Source organism: Sapajus apella, unplaced genomic scaffold (genome assembly GCF_009761245.1).
Source record: "Sapajus apella isolate SASKATOON/1434 unplaced genomic scaffold, GSC_monkey_1.0 scaffold177, whole genome shotgun sequence".
Lineage (NCBI taxonomy): Eukaryota > Metazoa > Chordata > Mammalia > Primates > Cebidae > Sapajus > Sapajus apella.
In genome coordinates, this window is record NW_022437117.1 from 1,380,102 (window position 1) to 1,403,975 (window position 23,874).

General features: G+C 38.9%; 1 protein-coding gene across 6 annotated transcripts in view; it reads right to left on the reverse strand.

The window, feature by feature from the left end:
* Window positions 1–23,874, reverse strand: part of KLHL2 (kelch like family member 2) — a 117,566-nt gene that overhangs the window by 89,579 nt on the left and 4,113 nt on the right. For 3 of the 6 annotated variants that reach the window (XR_004265428.1, XM_032268260.1, XM_032268262.1), the window contains exons 2-3: window positions 15,536–15,661; window positions 3,617–3,723 (exon numbers count right to left, since the gene is read on the reverse strand). Coding sequence is in view for 4 of the 6 variants with exons in the window: in XM_032268260.1 (XP_032124151.1) it covers window positions 3,617–3,723; window positions 15,536–15,661 (233 nt within the window). In the remaining 2 variants the exon portion in view is untranslated. Of the gene's footprint in view, window positions 1–3,616; window positions 3,724–15,535; window positions 15,662–15,870; window positions 16,260–23,874 lie in introns of those variants that run through there. The other 3 variants (XM_032268261.1, XM_032268264.1, XM_032268266.1) reach the window with 3 other exon arrangements.

The window sequence follows — 23,874 nt, forward strand, 5'->3', positions numbered from 1 at the left end:
TCGCCCTCCCAAAGTGCTAGGATTATAGGCATGAGCCACTGCACCCTGCCTTTATCTTTTTTATCTAATCTCTGACAACTTGTTGGCTAAACAGTAGATTCAAAAGTAGAAAAAATACTAAGATTGCCAGAAAGTCAAATAGCATCTACCAGTGAAAAACCCTAAAAGTTTAGCCTAAATAATAAGCATATAGAAAGATGCTCAACATCATTGGTCATTAGGAAAATGCAAATTAAAACTACAATAATATGCTACGTCAAAAGCAGTCTATCCACAAGGAATACTATTTAGCAATAAGAAGAAGTAAACCTTCCTTTGAAATATCTATGACATAGATGAACCTCAAAAACATTGTGTGAGAACAAAAATGTTCTAAAACTGATTTATGGTGATGGTAGTACAAGTCAGTAAATTTACTAAATATCAGTGAGTTGTGCACTTTATAGGAGTAATTTTTTTTTTCTCACTCTGTCACCCAGGCTGAAGTGCAGTTGGTGCCACCTTGGCTCACTGCAATCTCTACTTCCCAGGCTCAAATGATCCTCCCACCTCAGCCTCCTAAGTAGCTGAGATTACAGGCTAGTGACACCACGCTAAGCTAATTTTTTATATTTTGATAGAGATGCGGTTTCACCATGTTGCCCAAGCTGGTCTGGAACTCCTGAGCTCAAGCAATCCGCCGCCTCAGCCTCCCAAAGTGCTGGGATTATAGATGTAAGCCACTGTATCCAGCCCTGAAATGGGTAAATTTTATGATACACAAAATATGCCTCAATAAACTAGTGAAGAAAACACAAGTTAGGTACTCAATTCATATTTTGTATATATGCCATAAATTAAAATAGTATTCCTATTTTCATCCTATTTTAGATGGCTGTATTAGCACACAGCCATCTAAAATTTGACCAAGCACAGAAGGTCTATTCTCAGGCAGAAACCTGTTGAACTACAAAAGCATCTACCTACCAGTTAGTTGCGATACACTAGAAATACTTACAGAATCAGAATGTCTGCAGGGCCTCATTCCCTTCATTAGGCAAAACTCACAAATTCATAAATCACATGTCAGCTAAATCATGAAGCATAGAGACCCATTAGACCAAAACAAAAGAGGGAAACCAAAATGTAGTCTAGATTATAAAGCAAACAGAAAAAGGAGCTAAAAACATAAAAAGCTCTCCTGTCTCTACCTAGCATCATTCCTCTGCATGCATAAGGCCCAAGGAGTGTGAAGACACTAAGTCTCCAAAGCCTTTTGAGGGGAAAGGAAACTAACACTGATGATACAGGTGTAAGTTAATCACTCTATTTTTGTCACTTTGTAGACAATAAAACATTTATCAAAAAAAGAGCCTAGCTTAAAGCTTTCCAATCTTGTATTGAATATAAAGAAATTCAGGAATGCAGACTAAAAAAAATAGTGATGATGACCATATTAATTACTGCCAACATTAACAGCATTTTCTATGTGTCAAGTGCTAAGAAATTCACAAATATGATCTCATTTAATCTTTACAAAAACTCTAGGATGTGGGTAATATTATGATTTCCATTTCCAAATGGGGAAACTGAAGCACCGCTTGATCAAGTTTTCCAAAGACCCAGTAGTTCCAACAAGTAACTGGCAACAGCAGTGTCACCTAAAGGAGGGCCACCAAGAGGAGAACAGCACTTTACAAAAGAAATCCTAAAGAAGCCCAACACATTCCAGATCGAATCCTTCTCTTACAAGCCTTAGAGACTCTCTCTCTAGAAAAGTGTCCAGGAGCTGGGCACTGGGGCTCACGCCTATAATCCCAGCACTTGGGGAGGCCGAGGTGGGCAGATTACGAGGCCAAGAGATTGAGACCATCCTGGCCAACATGGTGAAACCCCATCTCTACTAAAAATACAAAAATTAGCTGGGCGTGGTGGTGTGCCTGTATTCCCAGCTACTCGGGAGGCAGAGGTTGCAGTGAGCCGAGAACACACCACTGCACTCCAGCCTGCCAACAGAGCGAGACTCCATCTCAAGAAAAAAAAAAAAGAAAGAAAGAAAGAAAAGTGTCCAGGAGTAATAAATAAGATGTAAATCAAGAGACTAAAGTGAACCGGAAGACATAAAAATCTGACTATTCACTTCATGGGTACCGACTTTGCAGATCGACCTCAACTGAAAGGCAACCCTCTAAAACTACCTCCTCAACTTGGCTCAGAGAACACTTGCTATCCTTCTTCATTCCTGATGATTTAACTCTGTTCTGGAACAGCAAGATCATAAAAGGCTGTAAACTGAAGAGGCCTCTGGTCTCCCAGCTACTCCCAAGACACACAGAAAGTTTTCACTCAGTCCATTTTCTCTATCTGACCTTCTACACTCACCTTCATTTGTGTAAACCCCTTAATCCATCAGGTCTGGCGAAATGTCAGAGGCCCTTCTCTCAGTGCTGCCCATCATGGCCCTCAACATCTCATCACTGCTGTGGACACTCAGCTCTTTCATACACTGTTACCTATTAAAGGGTGCACACCCATCTCCCCAGTTATACAGGAAGGTTTTGTGGAAGGAAGCATGTTCACATTGTTTTTGCATTCCTTGAAGTATCTAGTAAAATGGTAGCACCAGAAATATTTAAGAGTTTTTAAAGTAAGAAGAGCTTTGTATGTTTGCTTTTTGGTATAACAACATTTTTATTTGAATTTTTTATTTGGCATACCAATACCCTAAGATTATAAGCTCACTGATGTAACACATAAAAACTTCATTTCTTTGTACAGTATATTTTTAAAAAGAATGAGGGTAAGGGGTTCAAGTGTGACAGACATAAATTACTTCTTTTCCAGAAGTACTAAAATGATTCTATATATTTTCTTTTTTTTTTTTTTTTTTTTTTTTTTTGAGGTGGAGTCTCGCTCTTGTTACCCAGGCTGGAGTGCAATGGTGCGATCTCGGCTCACCGCAACCTCCGTCTCCTGGGTTCAGGCAATTCTCCTGCCTCAGCCTCCTGAGTAGCTGGGATTACAGGCACGTGCCACCATGCCCAGCTAATTTTTTGTATTTTTAGTAGAGACGGGGTTTCACCATGTTGACCAGGATGGTCTCGATCTCTTGACCTCGTGATCCACCCGCCTCGGCCTCCCAAAGTGCTGGGATTACAGGCTTGAGCCACCGCGCCCGGCTGATTCTATATATTTTCACAGTTGCCAAAGTAAAATCTAACCTTGTAAATAAACCGCTCTATTGTCTTATATTTCCAAATGAAGGATATTAAATAAACATCTTTTTGTTCAATGTAACACTAGATGAAACAAATGTAAAAATCACTTTTTAAAATGTAAAATTTTCTTTTGTCAAACTAAGAAAGTGCCAAAAAGCTATTATAAACGGCAAGAACTAATATACATAAGTTTAACTTACAGGGAGAAAGCTGAACGTAAAATTGTGAGTACATATGTATAGGCTTACTGATCCCCAATGATGAAAAACAAAGACAAGGAGGAATTTGGAACAAAGTAAGAACATTTTCTTCCATTATAATTCTTCATTTCATGATGTTAATAATAAAAGAAAACATGGTAAGAAAAGCTCAGATCTGAATACATTTTTTTAAATGCCCACAACTAAAGTATTTCATACCTGTAAACATGGCATGAAAATAAGGACTACAGGCGGCCAGCACCACTCTATGAGCAGAGATTTCCATGTCTTCTGCCACAATTGTGACATCGCATAGCAAATTTTGACTGTGTAAAAAGCAGAGAGAAAAAATTTAAATAATATCAACGACTGTATTGAACATCCTATGCAAAAATATTACAGTAAAGCACACTCTCATCACGTTGAAACTAACTTAAAAAATAGTCATCCTTTGGGACATGATCCCTAAACATGAAGAACATAGAAAATAGCTGTGATAAAGGCCCAACATTCCCTCATTCAGAATCTTGCCTTTGTTTAACACAAAAATCTTCCCAAACTTGATTATTGACTTCTCAACCTAAAGGCAATTACTGGCAGCAAACCATCAGTGGACTGCGAAAGAAGTTGCCTGAATAATACGTAGCAGCAGAAGTGGCAGGTGGCAGTCTGACATGAAGATGAAGAAAAAAACACATGCTGAAAACTCAACTGGGTCAAATACTGCCCCTAACAAAAAAAATAAAAATATTTTAAAAGACCTAGTTTGTCAAGCAATGGTAAAATTATACCCAATTACACCTGCTGTTTAAAAGGCTTTGGGAATTTGAAGCTTAACTTAATCATAACATTTTACCAATACAAAATATCTCGTCCTTCAAGGCCAGAAAATACTATATCTAAAGTTAAAAAGCACTTTGGCCAGGTGCAGTGGCTCATGCCTGTAATCCCAACACTCTGTGAGGCCAAGGTAGGTGGATCACCTGAAGCCAGAAGTTCAACACCAGCCTGGCCAATATGGTGAAAGCCAGGCTCTATTAAAAATACAAAAATTAGCCAGGTATGGTAGCCCACACCTGTGATCCCAGCTACTCGGGAGGCTGCAGGAGGATCACTTGAACCTAGGAGGCGGAGGTTACAGTCAGCCAATGTTGCACTACCACACTCCAGCCTGCGTGACAGAGTGAGACTCTGTTTCAAAAAAAAGCATTTTGTTACCTCAAAACAAACCATTATTCAGCAATCATGATTTTAAAACATCCATTGTAATTCACCCAAAAACATGTGGTATGCATTTCTGACATGCAATACGTGGTGCCAGATCATACTCTCCAGGTAATTAAGAATGTCACACAATATTTTTAACAGAAAACGGTGCTGATGCTTACTGCACAACAAGCAAGAAGGCTCCAAAGCCTAAAACCTGCCTTGCTAGTAGTCATATCATGAATGACTGAAATGGGTGTGGCAAAAGCAAACGTCCCTTCTACACCTCACACACCCAAGCACTGAATTTATGTCCATGTGCATGGCGCATGCAGGTCACACTTGGCACCCTCCTCCACTGTTCTATTTACTACAAGGGTGGCCTGCCTGTTTCCCTAATTTTCTAGTAGCTTACAAACAACATTTTCCATGAGCTTGATCAAGTCCATGAAATTTTCCACCTGTCCATACTGCTTACAAACTTGTTCCTATAAAGTTCATGCCAAAACTTTTTGGAGACTACTGGTTAACTATTCTCCTTCCAGTTTAGGAGAAATGGAAGGAAAAAAAAAAAGAGTACCCCAGCATCAGTGATGACTGCATCCCAGGGCCTCATCACCGATGAGTTTGCCATGCCATTTAGATTATAGCATGGCTCGTGCATTACCAGTTTAATGGCACATGATGCTGTATGAGACATAAGGCAGGTCTCGTATTAGAGTCATAAAAGGTAGTACAGTATCACTAATTTATAATTCCTCCAGATCATTGTGGAGCCCTGACAAAGTCTACCATCTGCTCTGAGAATATAAAACCATTCTGCAATTCTATGCATTCTACGGGTTCACACATAACTAGGGTGGGAAAAGTCAGTGGTGTCAGCAGTGTTTTCAGGAAGGTACTAGGCAAGAGTTTTGCCTGCATGTATTATTTCATTTAGTGCCCACCACAATGTTATAAGGTATTATTTTTATCCCCAAATTTATAGCTGGGGAAACCAAGGTTAAAGTTCTCCAACTAATGGCAGTGCCAGGTTTCAAATCCACAGGCTGACTCCAGAGCCTCCACTACACAAAACCTAAAGCTATACAATTTTAAGATCTGTTAAAGTTTGAATAAAACAGGAAAGAGAATAAATTATAAATAACAATTTATTTTTTGACATACTGTATACTAAAAAATAATTTTAAGTTCTATATATAGCTAATAAAAGGCCCAGTTTTAGTGGGTTTTTAGCACTACATCTACGGAATATTTTTTTTAAAAGTTTGTTCATTCATTCAACAAAGTACTGCAAGACCATCTCTGCCCTTAAGAAGACCAGCAGAAAAAGACTGGCAACAGAAAAATTACAGAATAAAGTGGAAAGCACCATAATAAAGATGTTATGGAAAGTTGGGGACGGCACATTCAAATCAGACTGGGATCCAGAAAGGGCTTCCTGCAGCGACTGACCTTCAGCTGAGTTCTAAAAACAAGTAGAGTTAGTTGGATGGAGAAGGAGCAAAAGAATCCCAAAGATAACAGTATGTACTATTACATGGAGGCCTGAAGCAGCAACGCAGAATGTGGAACTGTGGGCCAAGAAGAGTGGTGAGAGAGCAAGACGGGAGCAAAGAAACTCTGGAGCAGGGTCAGCAGAGCATGCACAGTCTCTCTAGAATGAAGCAATCCAGCTGTCTCTTTTGTGACCTGGGGATTTGAACACGACTCAAACATGAGTCAAGTGCATCTTTATGCCTGTTTTCCTTTTGTCAGTAATCCCTCCTAGTGCTTTAGATGGCACCTAAGTGGAATTACACTTGAACACCTTAAAAATCACATAATTAATTACATTCGGCTTCAACTACAATTATTCATTAATCCAAACTTCCAACATAATACCTGCTGGCTGTCACTTACATAATTAACTTGGCCTTACTGGCTTATTAATTGATGTTAGATAACTAATAAGGTTAAAACACTGCTAAGATATTATGCAGCCACATCCTGGGTTAGGTCTCAGAGCCACTTTACAAATTAAGGACATGCCTAGTTTTAGCATTCAATTTTTTATCTGTCTTCAGTAATAACATTATTTTAAAGCAGCATTCAGAGATGAGAGATCCGACCAACTCCTACTAGTTTGTGTCGCTGAATATACAATGAGTGTGTATCAGTACGTGTACATTGAGTCTGGCCCTTACCTCTATCCAAATTTGCATGATTACAAGAAGTTGAATGACTTTTGAGCGAGAGAGCTATGAACGAAAAGTCTGGCACTAAAAATAAGAAAAACTTGTTTTAGCAGCCTATATGCAAAGTCTTCCATGGTGAATTCCTGAGTTTATGTTCCTATTACTTGAAATCTAGTGAGGGAATAAACTGCAGGAAAGGAAAGCCTTCAAAATAATGGGATACATAAAGTTGTTATTTAGCAAAATTTGCATGTATTCATTCATTCATCAAGCACTATGTGAGCTTACCACAATAAACAAGATAAAAGCCATGACAGTATGAAGTCTACAGTCATGTGAGAGAGACAGACAAGGAAATAAGTGATTATAAAATGAACCCACAATTATTAAGATGGGGCAAGTATGTGGTGTTTGGAAATGCACAGGAAAGGCTAGGCCCAACCTTATGGGAAAGCTTCAGAATGAAGTGGCTTCTAAGCTCAAATCTAAAGGGAAAAGAACAGGAATTAGATAGGCTTAATGTAAAATTCAAACAGCACAGAATAAAGAAAGGCACTCCATCTCCTAAAAAAAATTATAACATGAAAATTGGTCCTTCTCAGGACAAAAAAAAAAAACTGCTTTGAAAAAACACGAAACATTCCTGAACATACTAAGACATCCTTGGGTTTTCCGATATAAAATGAATGAATTCCTAAGACAAAGGAAAACCTGTCACTGCTTTTAAAATGCATAGTGTCTATCTTCTAAAAGTAAAATATGCCTCACAACAGGGACTGTAGTCAATAATAATTTAATGATACATTTAAAAATAACTAAAAGAGTATAACTGGATTGTTAATAACACCAAGGATAAATGCTTGAGGTGATGGATACTCCATTTACTCTAACATGATTATTATACATTGTATACCTGTATCAAAATATCTCAGGTACCCCATAAATAGATATATGTATATATACCTACTATGTACTCCCAGAAATTTAAAATTTTTTTAAAGTAAAATGTGCCATCAGGCTTTGAGATATCAAAAATAATTGGTAGTCACATGAAACAAGAATTACTTTCTAGTGGAAGTGGGGACAGTGAGGAGACACTTGGCATCTATCTGCCTTTCTTCTTCAGGTGCCTAGGAAAACGTAGAAGCACTTCCTGGCACATGACGCAGAGCTAGAATAACACCTGAGGAGCTGGGCTAGTAAGAGGCGTTGTGAGCCTGAGTCCCCAGGGCAAATATAACCCGGAGCCTAGGAATGTGTCCAAAGTCAGTACCAAATGACCAGCATCAGGCACTGGAACAAAGATGTAAGAGCAAGGCATAAAAAGAAAGGAGACAGGAGGTCAGAAGCCAAGGAAATGAAAACTGGTCAGGAAGTGGAGGGTGAGCCAGATGTGGCACTGCTGCTCAGGACATGGCTGTATCACCCCAAGAGTTACTACTCGGTGCCTAGGGAGGTGGGATAGGGAAGCAAGCTGTTTTAGGTGAAAGGCTTCCCGACTACAGATTTAAACTAGTCATATTTAACCAAACCTCTCATAACTGACAACTGACATATGTTATTTAATAGACAAGGCATACTGGCTAAAATGTCACTAACCTCGAAGAGCAACAGAACTCCTAAGAAGGGTCAGCCAGGTGTGGTGGCTCATGTCTGTAATCCCAGCACTTTGGGAGGCCAAGGCAGGCAGAGAGCCTGGGGCCAGGAGTTCGAGACCAGCCTGGACAACACAGTGAGACCCCACCTCTATTTAAAAAAAAAAAAAAAAAAAACAGAGAACACACAACAAAGGTCACTGCTGTCTTCCTTATTTTTCTTCTTAAACCCATGGTGGTAGGTAGCATCTTTGAATTTTGCAGCAGTTAAGCACAGGGAAAATCTAGACGGTGAGTTTAAGATGCACCACCACTATAGGAGTCCTGAAAAGAGACACAACCCCTCAACAGATTTACACTTGCTGAGATGTTCAAACACAAAGCAGGAAGAGGCTGACAGTCAGCTTGGAAAATCATAGGAAAAGCTACTTTAATCAATGATTTAGGAAACGCTTTAAACTAGTGAAGGGTCCCAGAATAGAGAAATCTGTTTTCAGATAGGATCGAGACAGCAAAATAAGAGTGAAAAACAGTAAAACGCAGCCACAAATGACACTGGGGAAAGCACGTTAGTGAACGTCGACAGGGAAGGGAAGCCTTCAGACTTAAGGACTTGCAAGAACAGCGAGTGGGTCACATTTGAGAGAAGGAAAAGATAAAATAATTAGAAGTAAGGTGAAAGAAGATATTTGGGACAGGGAAAGGAAAGTGGGGAAGGTAGAGAGATGAGAAAGTAAAAGGATTTCAGAAGAAAAACAGTACGCAGAGGTGAGTTTCTGAACGTGTGGGAGAAAAGCTTGATCATGTTAGTAGAAAATATAAAATATGGGCTGGGCGCGGTAGCTTACGCCTGTAATCTTAGCACTTTGGGAGGCCGAGGCAGGCAGATCACTTGAGGTCAAGAGTTCAAAATCAGCCTGGCCAACATGGTGAAATCCTGTCTCTACTAAAAATACAAAAAAAAAAAATTAGCTGGGCATAGTGGCAGGTGCCTGTAATTCCAGCTACTCAGGAGGCTGAGGCAGGAGAATCACTTGAACCTGGGAGGTGGAGGTTGTGGCGACCTGAGGTCGTGCCACTGCACTCCAGACTGGGTGACAGAGCGAGACTCCATCTCAAAAAAAAAAAAAAAAAAGAAAAAGAAAATATAAAATATGTACAAACTTCCTTATTAAGTTTTTTTTTTTTAACTTGGTGAAATAAATCATGAGTAGATAGTCTTAACTATAATAATCTAAAAGAAAATAGCCAAAGTAAAATCTGATTTTTTTTAAGCTAAGAGGTGATGTTGAAAGTATCTCTGCAGCAGCACAGTATCTCACATGCGGTGGATATTCGGCACCACAGAGAAAGGGAACAAGAAAAGGAGATCGGTTTAGTAAATTCATTCACTACTATCCATTCTTCACATTGTGTGCAATGTTTAATGATTCTATCCATGTTCAATAAACACCACTTAAAAAGAAATCAATCAAGAATGCTTCCAAAGCACTGTAGAATATTACCAGTTAAATTGAGGCTGTAGGTTTCAAAATGTCTCAAACTTTCTTAAATAAGCAAGTCTGCTTTGGATGTGAGGGCTCTTCCCAACTACTGTGTCCTTCAAGGAATGTCTTATATTCTACTTAGTGCAACACAAAAACAAAAGAACCTGATGATGTTTTAAGAAAAATACATATGGTAGAGCAATAAAAAACATTCACACCCCATGTAATTTCTTAAAATCCTTTTTTAAAATGGTTCTATAAAGCTATGAAGAGGCTGGGCACAGTGGCTCATACCTATAGTCCCAGCTCTTTGAGTGGCCGAGATGAGTGAATCACTCCAAGTCAGGAGTTCGAGACCAGCTTGGCCAATATGGTGAAACCCCATCTCTACTAAAAATACAAAAAAAAAAAAAAAAAAATAGCCAGGCATGGTGGCATGTGCCTGTAAATCCCAGCTACTTGGGAAGCTGAGGCATGAGAACCGCTTGAACCTGGGAAGCAGAGGTTACAGTGAGCCAAGGTGAAGAAACTGTACTCCACCCTGGGTGACAGAATGACACTCAGTCTCAAAATAAAAATACATACATATATACATACATACATAAAGCAAGCTATGAAGAAAAGTTCAGTTTAATTCACTTGCCATCTAAGTAACAAAGTATGAATTCATACAATAGCCACAGCCTGGTAAACGCTTGAATATCTTAAAATTACCTGGTTTTAAAACCCTGCAGCCACATGTAACAATTTAGCCACAACTCAACAGCCACAAATCAAATTTTTCATGGATACACAACAGATAATCTAATCCTAGTAGTGATATAGGTCCATGATGTCTAAAATTCTGGAGGGAAAACACAATAACCACTCCTTTAAGAAGGCATGTCAGGTTATTTTGCTTGGATAGCTTGTTTCCACAAGCTGTTATGAACTGCTGTTATGAATGAACAACTCAATATTTATGGATTATGGCGGATATAAAGGTAACATTTGAATTGCTTCACATGATTCATCCTCATGGAACACTTTCAACTCCTAAATATTAAGAATCAGACTTACGTTTCCTGTGAATAAAGCTAATAGGTTGTGCCCCCACCACTAACACTCATTGAAATTGTTAAAGCTCAAGTACAGTCTTATCCTATATCCTAAGAAACAGTAGTTTCCTTTTTTTTTTTTTTTTTTTAATTTATTTTAAAGACAAAATGCTACCTTTCGACAGTTGCTCTTTGGTCATCTCCAAAGCTAGCAATCTAATTTTGTCAATAAAACTTACCTGAGCCAGCCTGGCCAACATGGCAAAACCCTGTCTCTACTAACAACACAAAAAATGAGCTGGGCATGGTGGCTCTCCCATGTAATCCCAGCTACTTGGGAGGCTGAGGCAGAAAAATCACTTGAACCCAGGAGCTGGAGGTTGCAGTGAGCTGATAATGCACCACTGCAATCCAGCCTGGGTGGCAGAGTGAGACTGTCTCAAAAAAGAAAAAACTTATCTGGGGCACAGCCTGGTTCTCTGTCCCTTCCATAGACCTAATACGGTGTGTTGTACATTATAAACACTCTGTGAAGATCTATAGAGTTGATTTCAAAAATGTTGGTGTTTTGAAAAATTTCCCCCATCCACGCTTAGGAAATTTAGAGTTAAGAGCTGAATTTCCCACCAGTGATGCATTGCTGACCTAAAAGCCATCTTTTTACAACTCCAACATCACTAATCTTAGCATAATACTCTGTTTCTCAAAAAGCCTTCTCTGAATCCCACTGCCCAGAGGATTAAGTCCAAATTCATCATACTGTTTAAGCCTGCCACAATTCTGCCCTTCTCTTGCTTCCTAACCTTTTCTGCAAAGACTTCCCAGGATGAACCCTTGATTCACTTTATCCAACAGATGATGTTTATTCCCTCCATGGCTTGTGCAATTAATCATCGCAGGAAAGACCTTCCCACTCCATTCCCTCAGTGAATTCTGCTGCACTCCCATCAGGGCCTAACTGAAGCCCACCTCTGTGAGCTGTGTCAATTTTCCCATGAGAATCTTTTTGGGCACCCATGATTTGCACACTTTTTCACTGTCTCATCCTCTTCTCTGTATGTCACTCTAGACACTTAAAGGGCATGGGCCAAGTCTGATACTGTTTTTTCTCCCACGTAGCCCTTCAGGCATATTAGCTGATTAGGTGCTCACAAATACTTGTTGAATACATTGTTTATATGTGACTGCAGGGTTTTTAAACCAGATAATTTTAAGATATTCAAGCTTTTACCAGGCTGGAATATAAAGCTAGGTCTCTGGGTCTCCTATCTAAAAACAATTAGTTTAAGAAAACAATAAAATGTCATGCACTTTTTCTATCAAACAATTTTAATTCTGTAACTTAAACCTTACAGAACTGTCTTCCTACCCCCATTCCCACAACCACATCTTACATCAACCACAACTGAAAGTGACTTTTACTCCTAAGATTTTGCTTCCATCAGTCAAAGGTTCACATTAACATTCTCCAGTGCACAGCCATTGTTCTACCACTTTGAGGCTAGAGCCCAAGGGCACAGTGGTGAGAACAAGGAAGTTCTCCCTTCCCAGAAGTCAGGAAACCACTCTCAGCTACCCTTTCTGGCAACAGGAAGTTGATGCAAGGACGGGAAATAATTAATGATTTTCAGCTGTACAAGGAATAGGCCTCTTCAGAGATTTTTGTTCTTAAGAATTACCCAAAATGGCTCTAAGATTTAACAGTGGTAAAGAATGATATTTTTAAAAAGGTCTGCTGAACCTCAAAGACAGTCCACTTTTAAAAATACTGTTGGTTGGCGTTTTCCTTAAAACAATCAGGTTTAAAGAAAAACAGGTTATGGGCCGGGCGCGGTGGCTCAAGCCTGTAATCCCAGCACTTTGGGAGGCCGAGGCGGGTGGATCACGAGGTCAAGAGATCAAGACCATCCTGGTCAACATGGTGAAACCCTGTCTCTACTAAAACTACGAAAAATTAGCTGGGCATGGTGGCATGTGCCTGTAATCCCAGCTACTCAGGAGGCTGAGGCAGGAGAATTGCCTGAACCCAGGAGGCGGAGGTTGCGGTGAGCCGAGATCGTGCCATTGCACTCCAGCCTGGGTAACAAGAGCGAAACTCCGTCTCAAAAAAAAAAAGAAAAACAGGTTATAGACCCAGCAGCCAACACCCAGCAGCCAACACTCTGGCCACTCGAAGGTCATTCTTTGTTCTGAAAATCAACATCAACTACCAGCCCAGTGACATACTAGCTGCTGAAAGAGTGCCACACAAAGAACAAGAAGGTACTATTTCACAGTTAATAGAGTTCACATCCAAAAAGGGGCAAACAGCTGAATGAAGACTGGAGCTAAATAATCCTGGAACCAGGCAAGGACACCATAGGGCTTGCAGGTAAACAGAAAAAAAGTCTCATAGGCTGACAGAATGTCAGAGCAGCACTGAACCTTAGACACCATCCTGTCCATTCCTCATTTTATAGTAAGGCTCAAAGAAGTAAAACAATTGGCCCGAGACCAGAGAGTCTGTCCCAAAACTCAGGTCATTCACCTCAAGGGAAGGAGCACCTAAGTATTACTTTCCCTGCAGTTTAGTGAGTCATGCCCAGGTCAACAGAGACCCACTCCCATTAACACCAGCAGAAAGCCAAGGCTACCCCTGCCCCACACACAAGAGTGGGGAAAAAGAACATCTGAACAGTCCTATTAAAAGTCAGTCTTTTTAGACTTCTCAAAGAGAAAAAAGAGCCATTAAAGATCCCAGTCTTAAAATAACCAGACTATTTTTCTTACCTTTCTTGCAGTTCCACTTAGTAACCAATGCATTTTACATTCTAACGACTACTGTCAAAACAGGATTAAAAACCTGAAACAGCACCCTCAGACTTGCTGGACTATCCCAGCTATATATCCTCCCAAAGAATAAATGAAAACCCACATTTTGAAAATGTTGTCAAAGCGGTACTAGAAAGCAAATCAAATGATCCAGTATTCAGTTTAACTTTCTCTTTTCTCTCTCCAATCCATTCTCTACCCAGCAGCCAATGTGTTCAAAATATACATCTGATCAGGTCACATTCCTGCTTAAAACTCTCCAATAGCTTCCTCTCAAGCAACTTTTGATTAAGACCAAAATTTCTGGACCTCAGTCCAATAGCTCCTCCCACCAACTCAGCTGTCTCTCTTGTATGATTCCATAGCCATGTGCACTGCAGCAACAGTGTCAGTTCCTCCAGTGAGGCCAGCTCCTTCCTACCCTAAGATGTGGCACAGCTTTCCCCATTCCTGGAACACTGTTCTCTCTCTCCCCACTCTGATCCTGATTTTATCCCCTCATCTTCTTTTCCTTCTAGATATTAGCATAATTATTCCTGTCTTCTCAGGAAAGCCTTTCCTGACCACTGTTACCCACCTTCCTGGCACAAGCAGCCCTCCTTTGCAGCACTTACTGTCATTAGAATATATTATTTTTGTGATTCTTTGATGAATGCCTGCATCCTGCAGTCAGTCATAAGGCCCACGAAGGTGGCAAACATATTTGTTCTTCCTCATCATTGTACCTACAGTACCTAGCAGATAAATATTTATTGAATCACTAATTTAATTAAAGAAGAAACAAACAAATGATGGGCCTAAAAGGGAGAGCTTTTAGGAAGCAGAGAAAGATTAAGGGAAGGTTTAATCCCTTCTTAGCCAGGCTTTCAACATTTCAGACAGGTACATGTAGAGTACTTTCACAAAGGGAATGGTGGAAAAAAGCGGATCTTTAATAAAGTGCTAAGAAAATAAAACCAAGACGATTAATACATACATTAGCCTTTTAATTTAAAAAGAAAAAGCTATTCATTTTTCAATCAACTTTTAATACTACTAAAAAAGTTGCAGTGATTCTTAGTACACTTGAGGATTACCTCAGCAACAGGCAGGTCACTACCCCCCAAAACTACAAGCATTCCCACCAAAAAATGGTTACATTTTTCTCTGTCTAAAAGTTTCTTTACATATTCTTTGCAATGGTAAGTTAGAAGCCTTAGACCAGCACTATTCAATAGAAATATAATGTAAGTCACAATTTTGTAGTAATCACATTAAAAAAGTAAAAAGAAACGAGAAACTAATTTCAATAATACGTTCTCTTTTTTTTTAACTTTAAAAAAAGAAAATAGGGACAGGGTCTCGCTGTGCTGCCCAGGCTGCTCACAAACTCCTGGGCTCAAGTGATCCTCCTGCCTCAGTCTCTCAAACTGCTGGGATTACAGGCATGAGCCACCACGCCTGGCCTACGATATTCTTTTTAATACAAAATATCTAGTATATTATCATTGCTACATGGAATCAATATATTTAAAAATACTGTATTAACAAAATATTTTACATTTCTCTTTTTTGCATTTAGAAATCCCCTGTGTATTTTTCACCTCCAAACTATCTCATCAGACTAGCTGTATGCGGCTAAGTGGCTACCACAGTGATAGAGGAGCCCCACACCAACCACACTTCTGATAAATTATTTGCTCTCTTCCTTTAAAAAACTTGCAGAAAAAACTTTTAATGTTCCCTGTACCAGGCAAAGCAACAATGGAAAGCGGATTATATATTCACTACAAATGACTGAAAAATAAAGAAACCAATGGTTGCATGTACATTAGTATAATGATACCTTCTTAATTCGTTCATGACTTTAAAAGCTTTCTTCATATGCCAAGGATTCACTGTCACTGGGCAGTGTTTTTCGGTATTATCATCTTTTGAATCGAGAGGCTTCTGATGACCCTGCTTTGTGCATCTGTACATAAAATAAAAGAACAAAAACAGAAAAAGATCTTATTAAAGATCATTTAGTTCAGCTTATCAAGCTACAAGAGATACAATGAGTGTCTCCTTCCCCTACTTATGTAGAGGAAGTCTTATGTACAGAATATCCCAATGTAAGGTTAAGACTGCAGAACACTTTCTGAGGGATGCTACGGTTTCAATTAAAAAGTTCATAATTACCTCCCTGGTGTCAAAGTTCTGTCAAAGATGAACACAGAATATTCAGTAAAAGTGGCTTAGCGGATATCTTCAAATAAAACTGTTGAGAAATGATCATCTCCATTGGAAATTAATTTGCTTTTACAACGTTTTATAGTCATGTTATTAACAAACCAAGACAGAACAGGATCATATTTTACGCAAACTTCAGAAACTGAGAATCTGATTTAAATTTTGCTCTCCACCTGCCAGGGTATATTTACCCTATAGATTTTGGACCTACACTAACAAGAGATTAGTCATGTTAGTTAAAAGTTATTGAGTATTTACCATATGGCAGCCACTGTGCTGAGTAGTTTACTTTTATTATTTGGTTAATCCTCACAACAACTCTCTGAGCAAATTACTATTATTATCTCCATTTAACAGATGAAGAGAACAGTCTGAGTAACTTGGTAAATAGTAGGGCTAAGAGTACGGCCAGTCTGATTCTCCATCTTGTTCTTTTCACTTATGTTTCAATACCATTTCCTTCGCTGAACAATGAATATTTAAACTTACATTTTTAAGCACACAAGGCTATACTAAGCATTGATACACGATTATTCTTCCAAGACTTAGGACCAAAAAATCAACCAAAAAAATCAGGGTCCCACGAGGAGAGGGGGCAGAGAATTAACTACAAATTAATAGACAAGAGAGAAATTTTTGAAGTAATGGTTATAAAACTTTATAAATTTAATAAAAATCATTGGATTGCACAATTACAATGGGTGGATTTATGGTATGTAAATTATACCTCAATGAAGCTATTACAAAAAATCAGGGCACCAATTTTTTAATCAGGCTTAAAAAATGAAGTCTAAAAATATCATACTTGTATATATATCAAAGAACAAGCAAACATCATTAATTGCTGCACTTCTCTTCCTTTCCTGATCCATTTCTAAAAGGATGATTCATTTTTAAACATTATCATTCATTAATTCATTCAGCAAATTTTTTTTAGTGCCAACCATGTACCAAGCACTATTCTTAAGGCACCTGGAATACATCAGTGAATAAAACAAAGATCCCTCTCCTCACAGAGCTTGGAGTCTGGTGGGGGAAAGAGGAAAACAACACAAGTCAGGGAAGCAACCAGCATGTTAGGAACTGGTGTTATGGAAATAGAAAACGCAGGGCAAGGTAAGAGAGTGAGAAATGTGGGGATGCCACGTGGAGGGGTGTAATCTGCAGAAAATAGGGTGCTCAGGGAAGGCCTAGTTGTGAACTGAGATTTGAACAAAAGACTAGAGGGTGTGAGAACATCCAGTTGGAAGTAATACCTACAGCAAAGGCCAATATGTGCCTGGTATGTTCCAGAAACTATGACCCATGCAGCTTGAGCAAAAGGCTAGGGCTCAGCAGGGGAAGGGGGTGCAGATCATGTAGGGCCTTTTAGGACATCCAAAGGCCTTTTACTCTGAGTGAAATGGGGAGACACTGCAAAAGAGTGACACAATCCAACATATGCTTTCCAAAGACCACTTTGGCTGCTGGTTGAGAACAGTCTACACAGGTCAAAAGTTAAAAGGGGGCAGCTATTTAAAAGGATATTATAGTAATTCAGTAAGAGATGACTGTGGCTTAGGGAGAGTAGTAGCAGTGGAGGTGATGAAAACTGGCTGGGTTCTGGACACTTTGAAGATGCGGCCAACAAGATATGTTGAGACAACCATATGACATGTCAAGGAAGGTTAGAATGACTCCAAGTCTTTTGGCCTGAACAAGAGGAAGGACTGAGTTTCTGTTCATTGAGCAGGGGAAGGCTGCAGGTGGAGACTGGGATAGGAAGATCAAGAGCTGTTTTTATACATACTAGTTTTGAAACGTCAAACATCCAAGTGAAGGCATCAAATCATCAGATAAATACTGGAGTCTAGAGTTGAAGAGAAAAGTTTAGCTGGAAGCAGAAATGTGGGGATCATTGGTTACATGGATGGCACATGATGTCGCAAAACAGGTACTCAACATTAAGATAACCTCTAAAATTAACCAAACCCTAAGCCCCAGAATCAGCACTAATTGAAGCACCTGACTCTCTGAGGGCTTGCCTACTACAAGTGAACATCAGTTCTACTTCCTCACCATTTGAGACTTTTCAAGGGGCCTAACAAATGAGCACAAGACTCTGCCTCCAGAGGGAAAGCCCACAGCTGGAGTGGGAAAATAAGGAGGTGCCGCTCCACTCCCTAGGGCCTCTTGACGGTGTATGTGTGAAGAATTAGTTACACTTAGTCGAAGAAAGAAAAAGCACTGGTAAGCCTAGAAGCCAAAAAGAAGGAAGCACATTCACATCTAGAGGGAGAGTACTGAGGAAACACTTAATAGTTTAAGACAGAGACTCTCATTCTACTTACAAAGGAAACAGTAGGAAACCGGAGAAAGGGGAAACTGCATAGATATATGCAACCCATGCAAACTTCCTGACCATGTAACACTGAATGTCCATATACTATAGTAAGGTAACACTTATTCTATAACTGCTTCCAGTTTAATAATTTAGAAGGTGACACAAAGGAAGAATGGTATGCTGAAGATTAGCAAAACTATCATAAAAGAATTTTTCAATGCTGAAAGTAAAAGCAAAAGGAACTCTGCCCCAGAAAGAGTATCATTGTTTAAGAATCAGGAGTGTTCATATTTGCTTAAGAACTTAGGAATTAAAAATCCCTGCATTGGAGAATTCACTTTAAGACAGCTGCCATACAACAATCAATGCCCATATTGGTGCTCTCTTAAACCTATTTTCAGCTCCTGCTTTTTCTAATGTAGTACAGAAACTCTACAAAGAAGACTTTATTCAAAGGCTTAAAGGAATAAGAAAAATGCTGAATTTTCTTAAGTGTTCTCTGTACTGAGAGCCTCTTACAACACCTCTTCTGCACACGTCCATTTTCAAAACTAATGCCCTTTCCACAATTTTCCACTCCCCCTATGTGGCTTTGTGTTAGATAGCTTCTCATTCAGAAGCAGAAAAGAAAACGATACATAATGTCTAAAACTATAGATGAGAGAAATGTACATATACTAGGACCAGTTAAGTGAGAGGTTAAGTGAGAGGTAAAGGTTTTGCCCTTTAGGTTGTACCACATTAAATCCAGAATTACACCTTTGCCCTGCTTCCCTTCTGAAGCAAAGTGCAGGCTTTTCCAGAAAAAGCTTCCAATTCTGAAAACTGTCTTCTTTAAAATGTGTGAAGAAGGTTATTTTTTTTTCAAGTTCCTTTCATCTTTAAGTCTTTCCTCAACTGTTACAGTCCTCAAGTAGTCTTGCAATTATCCAATAGCCTATTGTTATCAACACATACTCTAAAAATAGTTGGTTTCACAGGGTTTGAATCCCAGTGTACTGCTATGTTTTGTAATAGATATCCTAAAGCCTTCCTTCAGTGACTAACTTCTGCAAATTCCCAGCTTTGGAAAAGGTTGGCTTCTCAGATGAGATGACTTTCTAACTCTGCCTAAGAATACACTATTAATGACAGCTGAATTCCCAGAGAGGAAGAAAATAAGGACTCTAACATGGTATCTCCCTCAAATAGTCAAGATTTCCAAACCAGGCAAAGGTTTAAGCCTACTATAACAATTCTGAGAACACCACAGAAATGAGGTATAATTTCATTAGATATTTATTATTGGCTTTGGAATAATGGTTTTCAGTAGAGTGAAAGAGAAAGATCAGAATCACCCAAGCAGCTTTTGCAAGCCACAAATAATCACCCCTTCTCATATGAAGAGTCAGACAAGCCCATTTTAGAATTAGTTATATGTATATGATGGCATCTCCAGGGGTAAAAAAGAAAAGGGTAAAGGCAGCAATGCATGATTTTTAAAAATAATAACACAAGTCATATAATATGCCCCACCACCAACTTATCTCCCACCCCAGAATCATCGCAGATCAAAAACAAATGCTTTAGAAAATATGGATTGTTTATATTTTTAGAGTTTTCCGGTAAAAAAAAAAAAAAAAAATGCAACAATTCATGTGAATGATGCAGCTGCAAAGTTTAACAGGGGACCAAAGACATTTTCACATTTAGGACATAGATACTTAGCCCTTGGGTGGCCACCATCACTGTTCTCCCCTCTCCTTGTTCACTCAAAAGCTGCAAGACTCCCCTGCTTGCAATGAGTCACCCACCATTACTCACAAATGTCTGCCAAGTTCGCGTCAGCAGCTGTTGTTTTCAAAGTCAACATCCATGCTGTACTGTTTTGAGGTTTCTCCATTACTTTATATTATTTCTTCTACGTACTGTATTTCTCTTCTGTCTTCCCAGCTACATTTGCATTCAGAAGCAGGCATCTTATTAGCATTGCCCTCATAGACAAATCCAGAATATCAGAAGTAGAGAGTCAACCATAACTAATATTTTAACTAAAATTTGTGACGTCATTCTATAGTTTCTCAACAAAATATTCTCACATCCTTCAAACAAATAACCACTATATTACTTAGAGGCTGTGAAGGTAAAGGACATTCTCAACTGGAAACACATTTGGGTCTATGGGAGGGTTGTGATTTCAATTTTTGCAGTTAGCTAAGGCAAAGGGACACACTGCAAATTTTCTTCAAGCGTCTGGAATTTAAAGTTTTATTAGGTATGGAACCAGTAGATTAACTAATCTACAAATATATGTTCATATTACCAAATACATACAGCCTCTTAAAAATGTTAACATCTGCCCTATCGACAGGTAAGAACTTGGATTGGGTCTTCAGTACGTAGACCCTTAGAACTGAATATGAGGCATCTTGCGAGATAAAAACTTCTATTTTTTTTCTTTTTTATTACTTATTTATCCAAGAAAAAAAAACTTCCGATCCTGCATCAAGTCACAGAATACCTTTCAGAAAATATCATAATAATGCCACTGAATACTTTAAATATATATATATTGTTAAAAATTATTTCTCCAATTTTCTAGAGCTGAAAAGGAAACATCTAGAAAAGTGTGAATTGCCAAACTTTATTAAAATATATTAGCAGTTAAAAACCAGAGCCCTGAGCTCACTGAAGGGCAGAGGGAGGTATTAAATAGCACCCTTTTTCTCCCTGCAGAACTCGGTTGTGCGGCTTTATGTTAAGCGTGTGGGGAAGCACTGGAAGGAGGAGGAGGTTGGGATGTCTGAGGTGGAGAGGTTGATGGAAGTTGGAGTATAATTGCTCTCTGATAGTAGAACAATAGAGCTGTAAAAAGCTCTGCTTCAGTTCAACTCAGCTTTCTCTCCCTCTTTCCCTCCCACCTACATGACAAACAGAAAACAATCAGGCACTTTTTGTCCCTGACAGCGACTATTACCAGGAAAAGGACCAGGGTAAAAGCATGTCTTATGCATGATCAATCTCCTAAGGAATACTTTGTAAACAACTAACAAAGCATTGTCAGAGTGGGATATTTGTGAGGTGCTAAAATAGGGAAAAGGAGGTTGATGATACATTTCAAACATTTCCATTTCTTTTACCACTTATATTCCTGACGTTTCTTTTGCCCCTCTTCCTAGTATTGCCATCACTTGATTGGTAAAGGGGCAGCAATATGACTCGGCAATTCAGTTGACTGGGATATATTTTCTAGCACTTGAATGAAGAGGTACTAGGTGAGGACCAGAATCAGAAGGAAGCCCTAAATTGTAGTTCTGTCTATGCCAAGTACTAACCAAGCAACCTTGGATTAGTCACTTAGCCTCTCTGGGCTTCAGACTACTCATAAAATTTATTTCACAAATATGTCTGATGTGAAATGTAATATGAAAGTCAAAAATAATAATATCTTGCCTACTTATCTCAGGGAGCTGTATAGGCACTAGACACCATATGAATATAAACAAAGTTAAGAAGAAAATTGTTGAGTTTAGGAGTTAAACTGAATATGCAGATATATTTTTGTGGCTCTTATGGGCCTTCATTTTTAATTGCAACATTCAATTCAGTTAATAGCGATACTCAAAATGACCAAAGCTAATAAATTAGGTATTTGTTTTAAGTGCTCCCTAGATGCCCACTGTATGCCTTGTACTAAGAAGGGTAAGAAACATTAGAAAGGCTGAATTGAGATCTTCCTGCAGTTACCATCTGAATGGGAAGATACATGGGAAACCACCAAGGAATGGGACAAGTCAGTACACAGGTGCAGTGACCAACACTATAGGAATGAAACGATGAGCTGGAATGAGTTGGAGTAAAGAGGAAAGACTCTGTGAAGGAGACGAAGCTCCAATGGGACCTTGGAGGAACTCAAGTTGTAACTGGGGAGAGAAGGAGAGAAGCATAGGAAAAGGCTGGAGAATCAGGCTTGTGGACAAGGGAGAGTTTAAAAGCACACGATGATCTTGGACATATAAGATAAGATAAAATGATCGAAGGCTGTGCCTGCCTGAGTCTCTGGTTTTGATAAGTCACTTCACATGACTAAGATGTTGGAGAGTTAAAACAGTATGTGGACTGAAGAGTGAGGAGAGAGTACACAGAGCTCAACAGGAGACCAGTGAAAAAATTCAGGTATCAAGTAATGAAAACTATTCATCAGAAAAGTAGCAGCCAGAATGGACACTTGAAACCAGGACTACAGTTCCTAGGGACTGATAAGATATGGGAGATGAAGAAAGAGAGAGAAATCAAAGACTATTCCAATGTTTTGGTCATCAGGGACCACAAGAATGGTTATCTCATTGAATAAGTAGAAATGTTATAAAAAGAAGTCAGTTTGTGAACAAACATCAGTTTTGGATATGTTGAGTTTAGAGGTATGAGCTAAGAGCAGAGATGTGAGAAGTTCAAAATTCCACACCAAAGCACAGACCTAAAGCCCAGACTTAAGATATAAATGGAGCTATAACTTAGAGATTAACAGTTGATTGAAAAGAACTGGCCGAGGCCTACTTCTGTGAGGAAATACTGCCCACAAACGTGACAGAAGAGAAGCCATGCAAGACAGAAAAAAGTGATTCAATAGCAAGATTAGAATCCCAGTTTTTCTAAGACTTGATGAGCTTGAGAAAGTAACTTAAACTCTACTTCTTCAGTTGACAAATAAGACACCTACCAATATAATATTGTTGACAAGATTGAGATAAAGTTATAAAGTATGCAAATAACATTTAGCAACCTAAAAACCAGAGAAGGAAAACAAGAAAAAGTGCTGTCATAAAATGCAGGGATTGTTTTTCAAGGTAAAATCAGAGAATGGAACTGATCAAAGGAATATTTTAGCAAATGCCAGTATCTGAAAGGTAAGAAAGTACAGTGCGTAACACACAAAAACTATACTGACCCACTCACTGCCGCAATTATCTCATCAGAAGAATTCAAGAATGCCTTTGCGCTTGCTATTCTCTCCACCTGGAATGCCATTCCCCCTCTGGATTGTGCTAAAATATCACCTCATCAAAGACACACTGATCCTAGTTGAACTACTATTCTTATTATTCTCTACCCTTTTATCCTGCTTCATTTTTATTTAGTATACTTACTACTAACAATATTACATATTTGCTTGCTATTAGTTTCAATCATAGGAAAAGGAACTTTGTTTTCTGAGAAATCCCCAAAATCTGGCCATAGTAGGCACTCAACAAATATAAATTAAAATCTCAAACTGCCTCATCATAAACAGTAAATGCATTTGGATTTGGTAGAGCACTACAGAAATGCAATTGAAAATGTATTTCCTTCTCTGGATCATCTTGAAAAAACGTGCCTGATCTTAAGAAAGAAGTTCAAGGTTTTCATAAGTACTCCTAGTGTAAATCCATAACAGCCATAGCTGAGTAAATTTACAGTCATTTTCAGAAAAGCACATTTACTTAATATTTATTGAATGCCTACCACGTGCATCAGAAACAAAAGGTTTGGGGCATTTTGCGGGGAGTAGGTAGAGTGATTTCCCAGTATCAGAAATTTTTCAAACTACTACATAAATGCTACCTATTTCCAGAATTCACTTCTCAAGTTTCCAAATGCACCTCAAAGTTGTC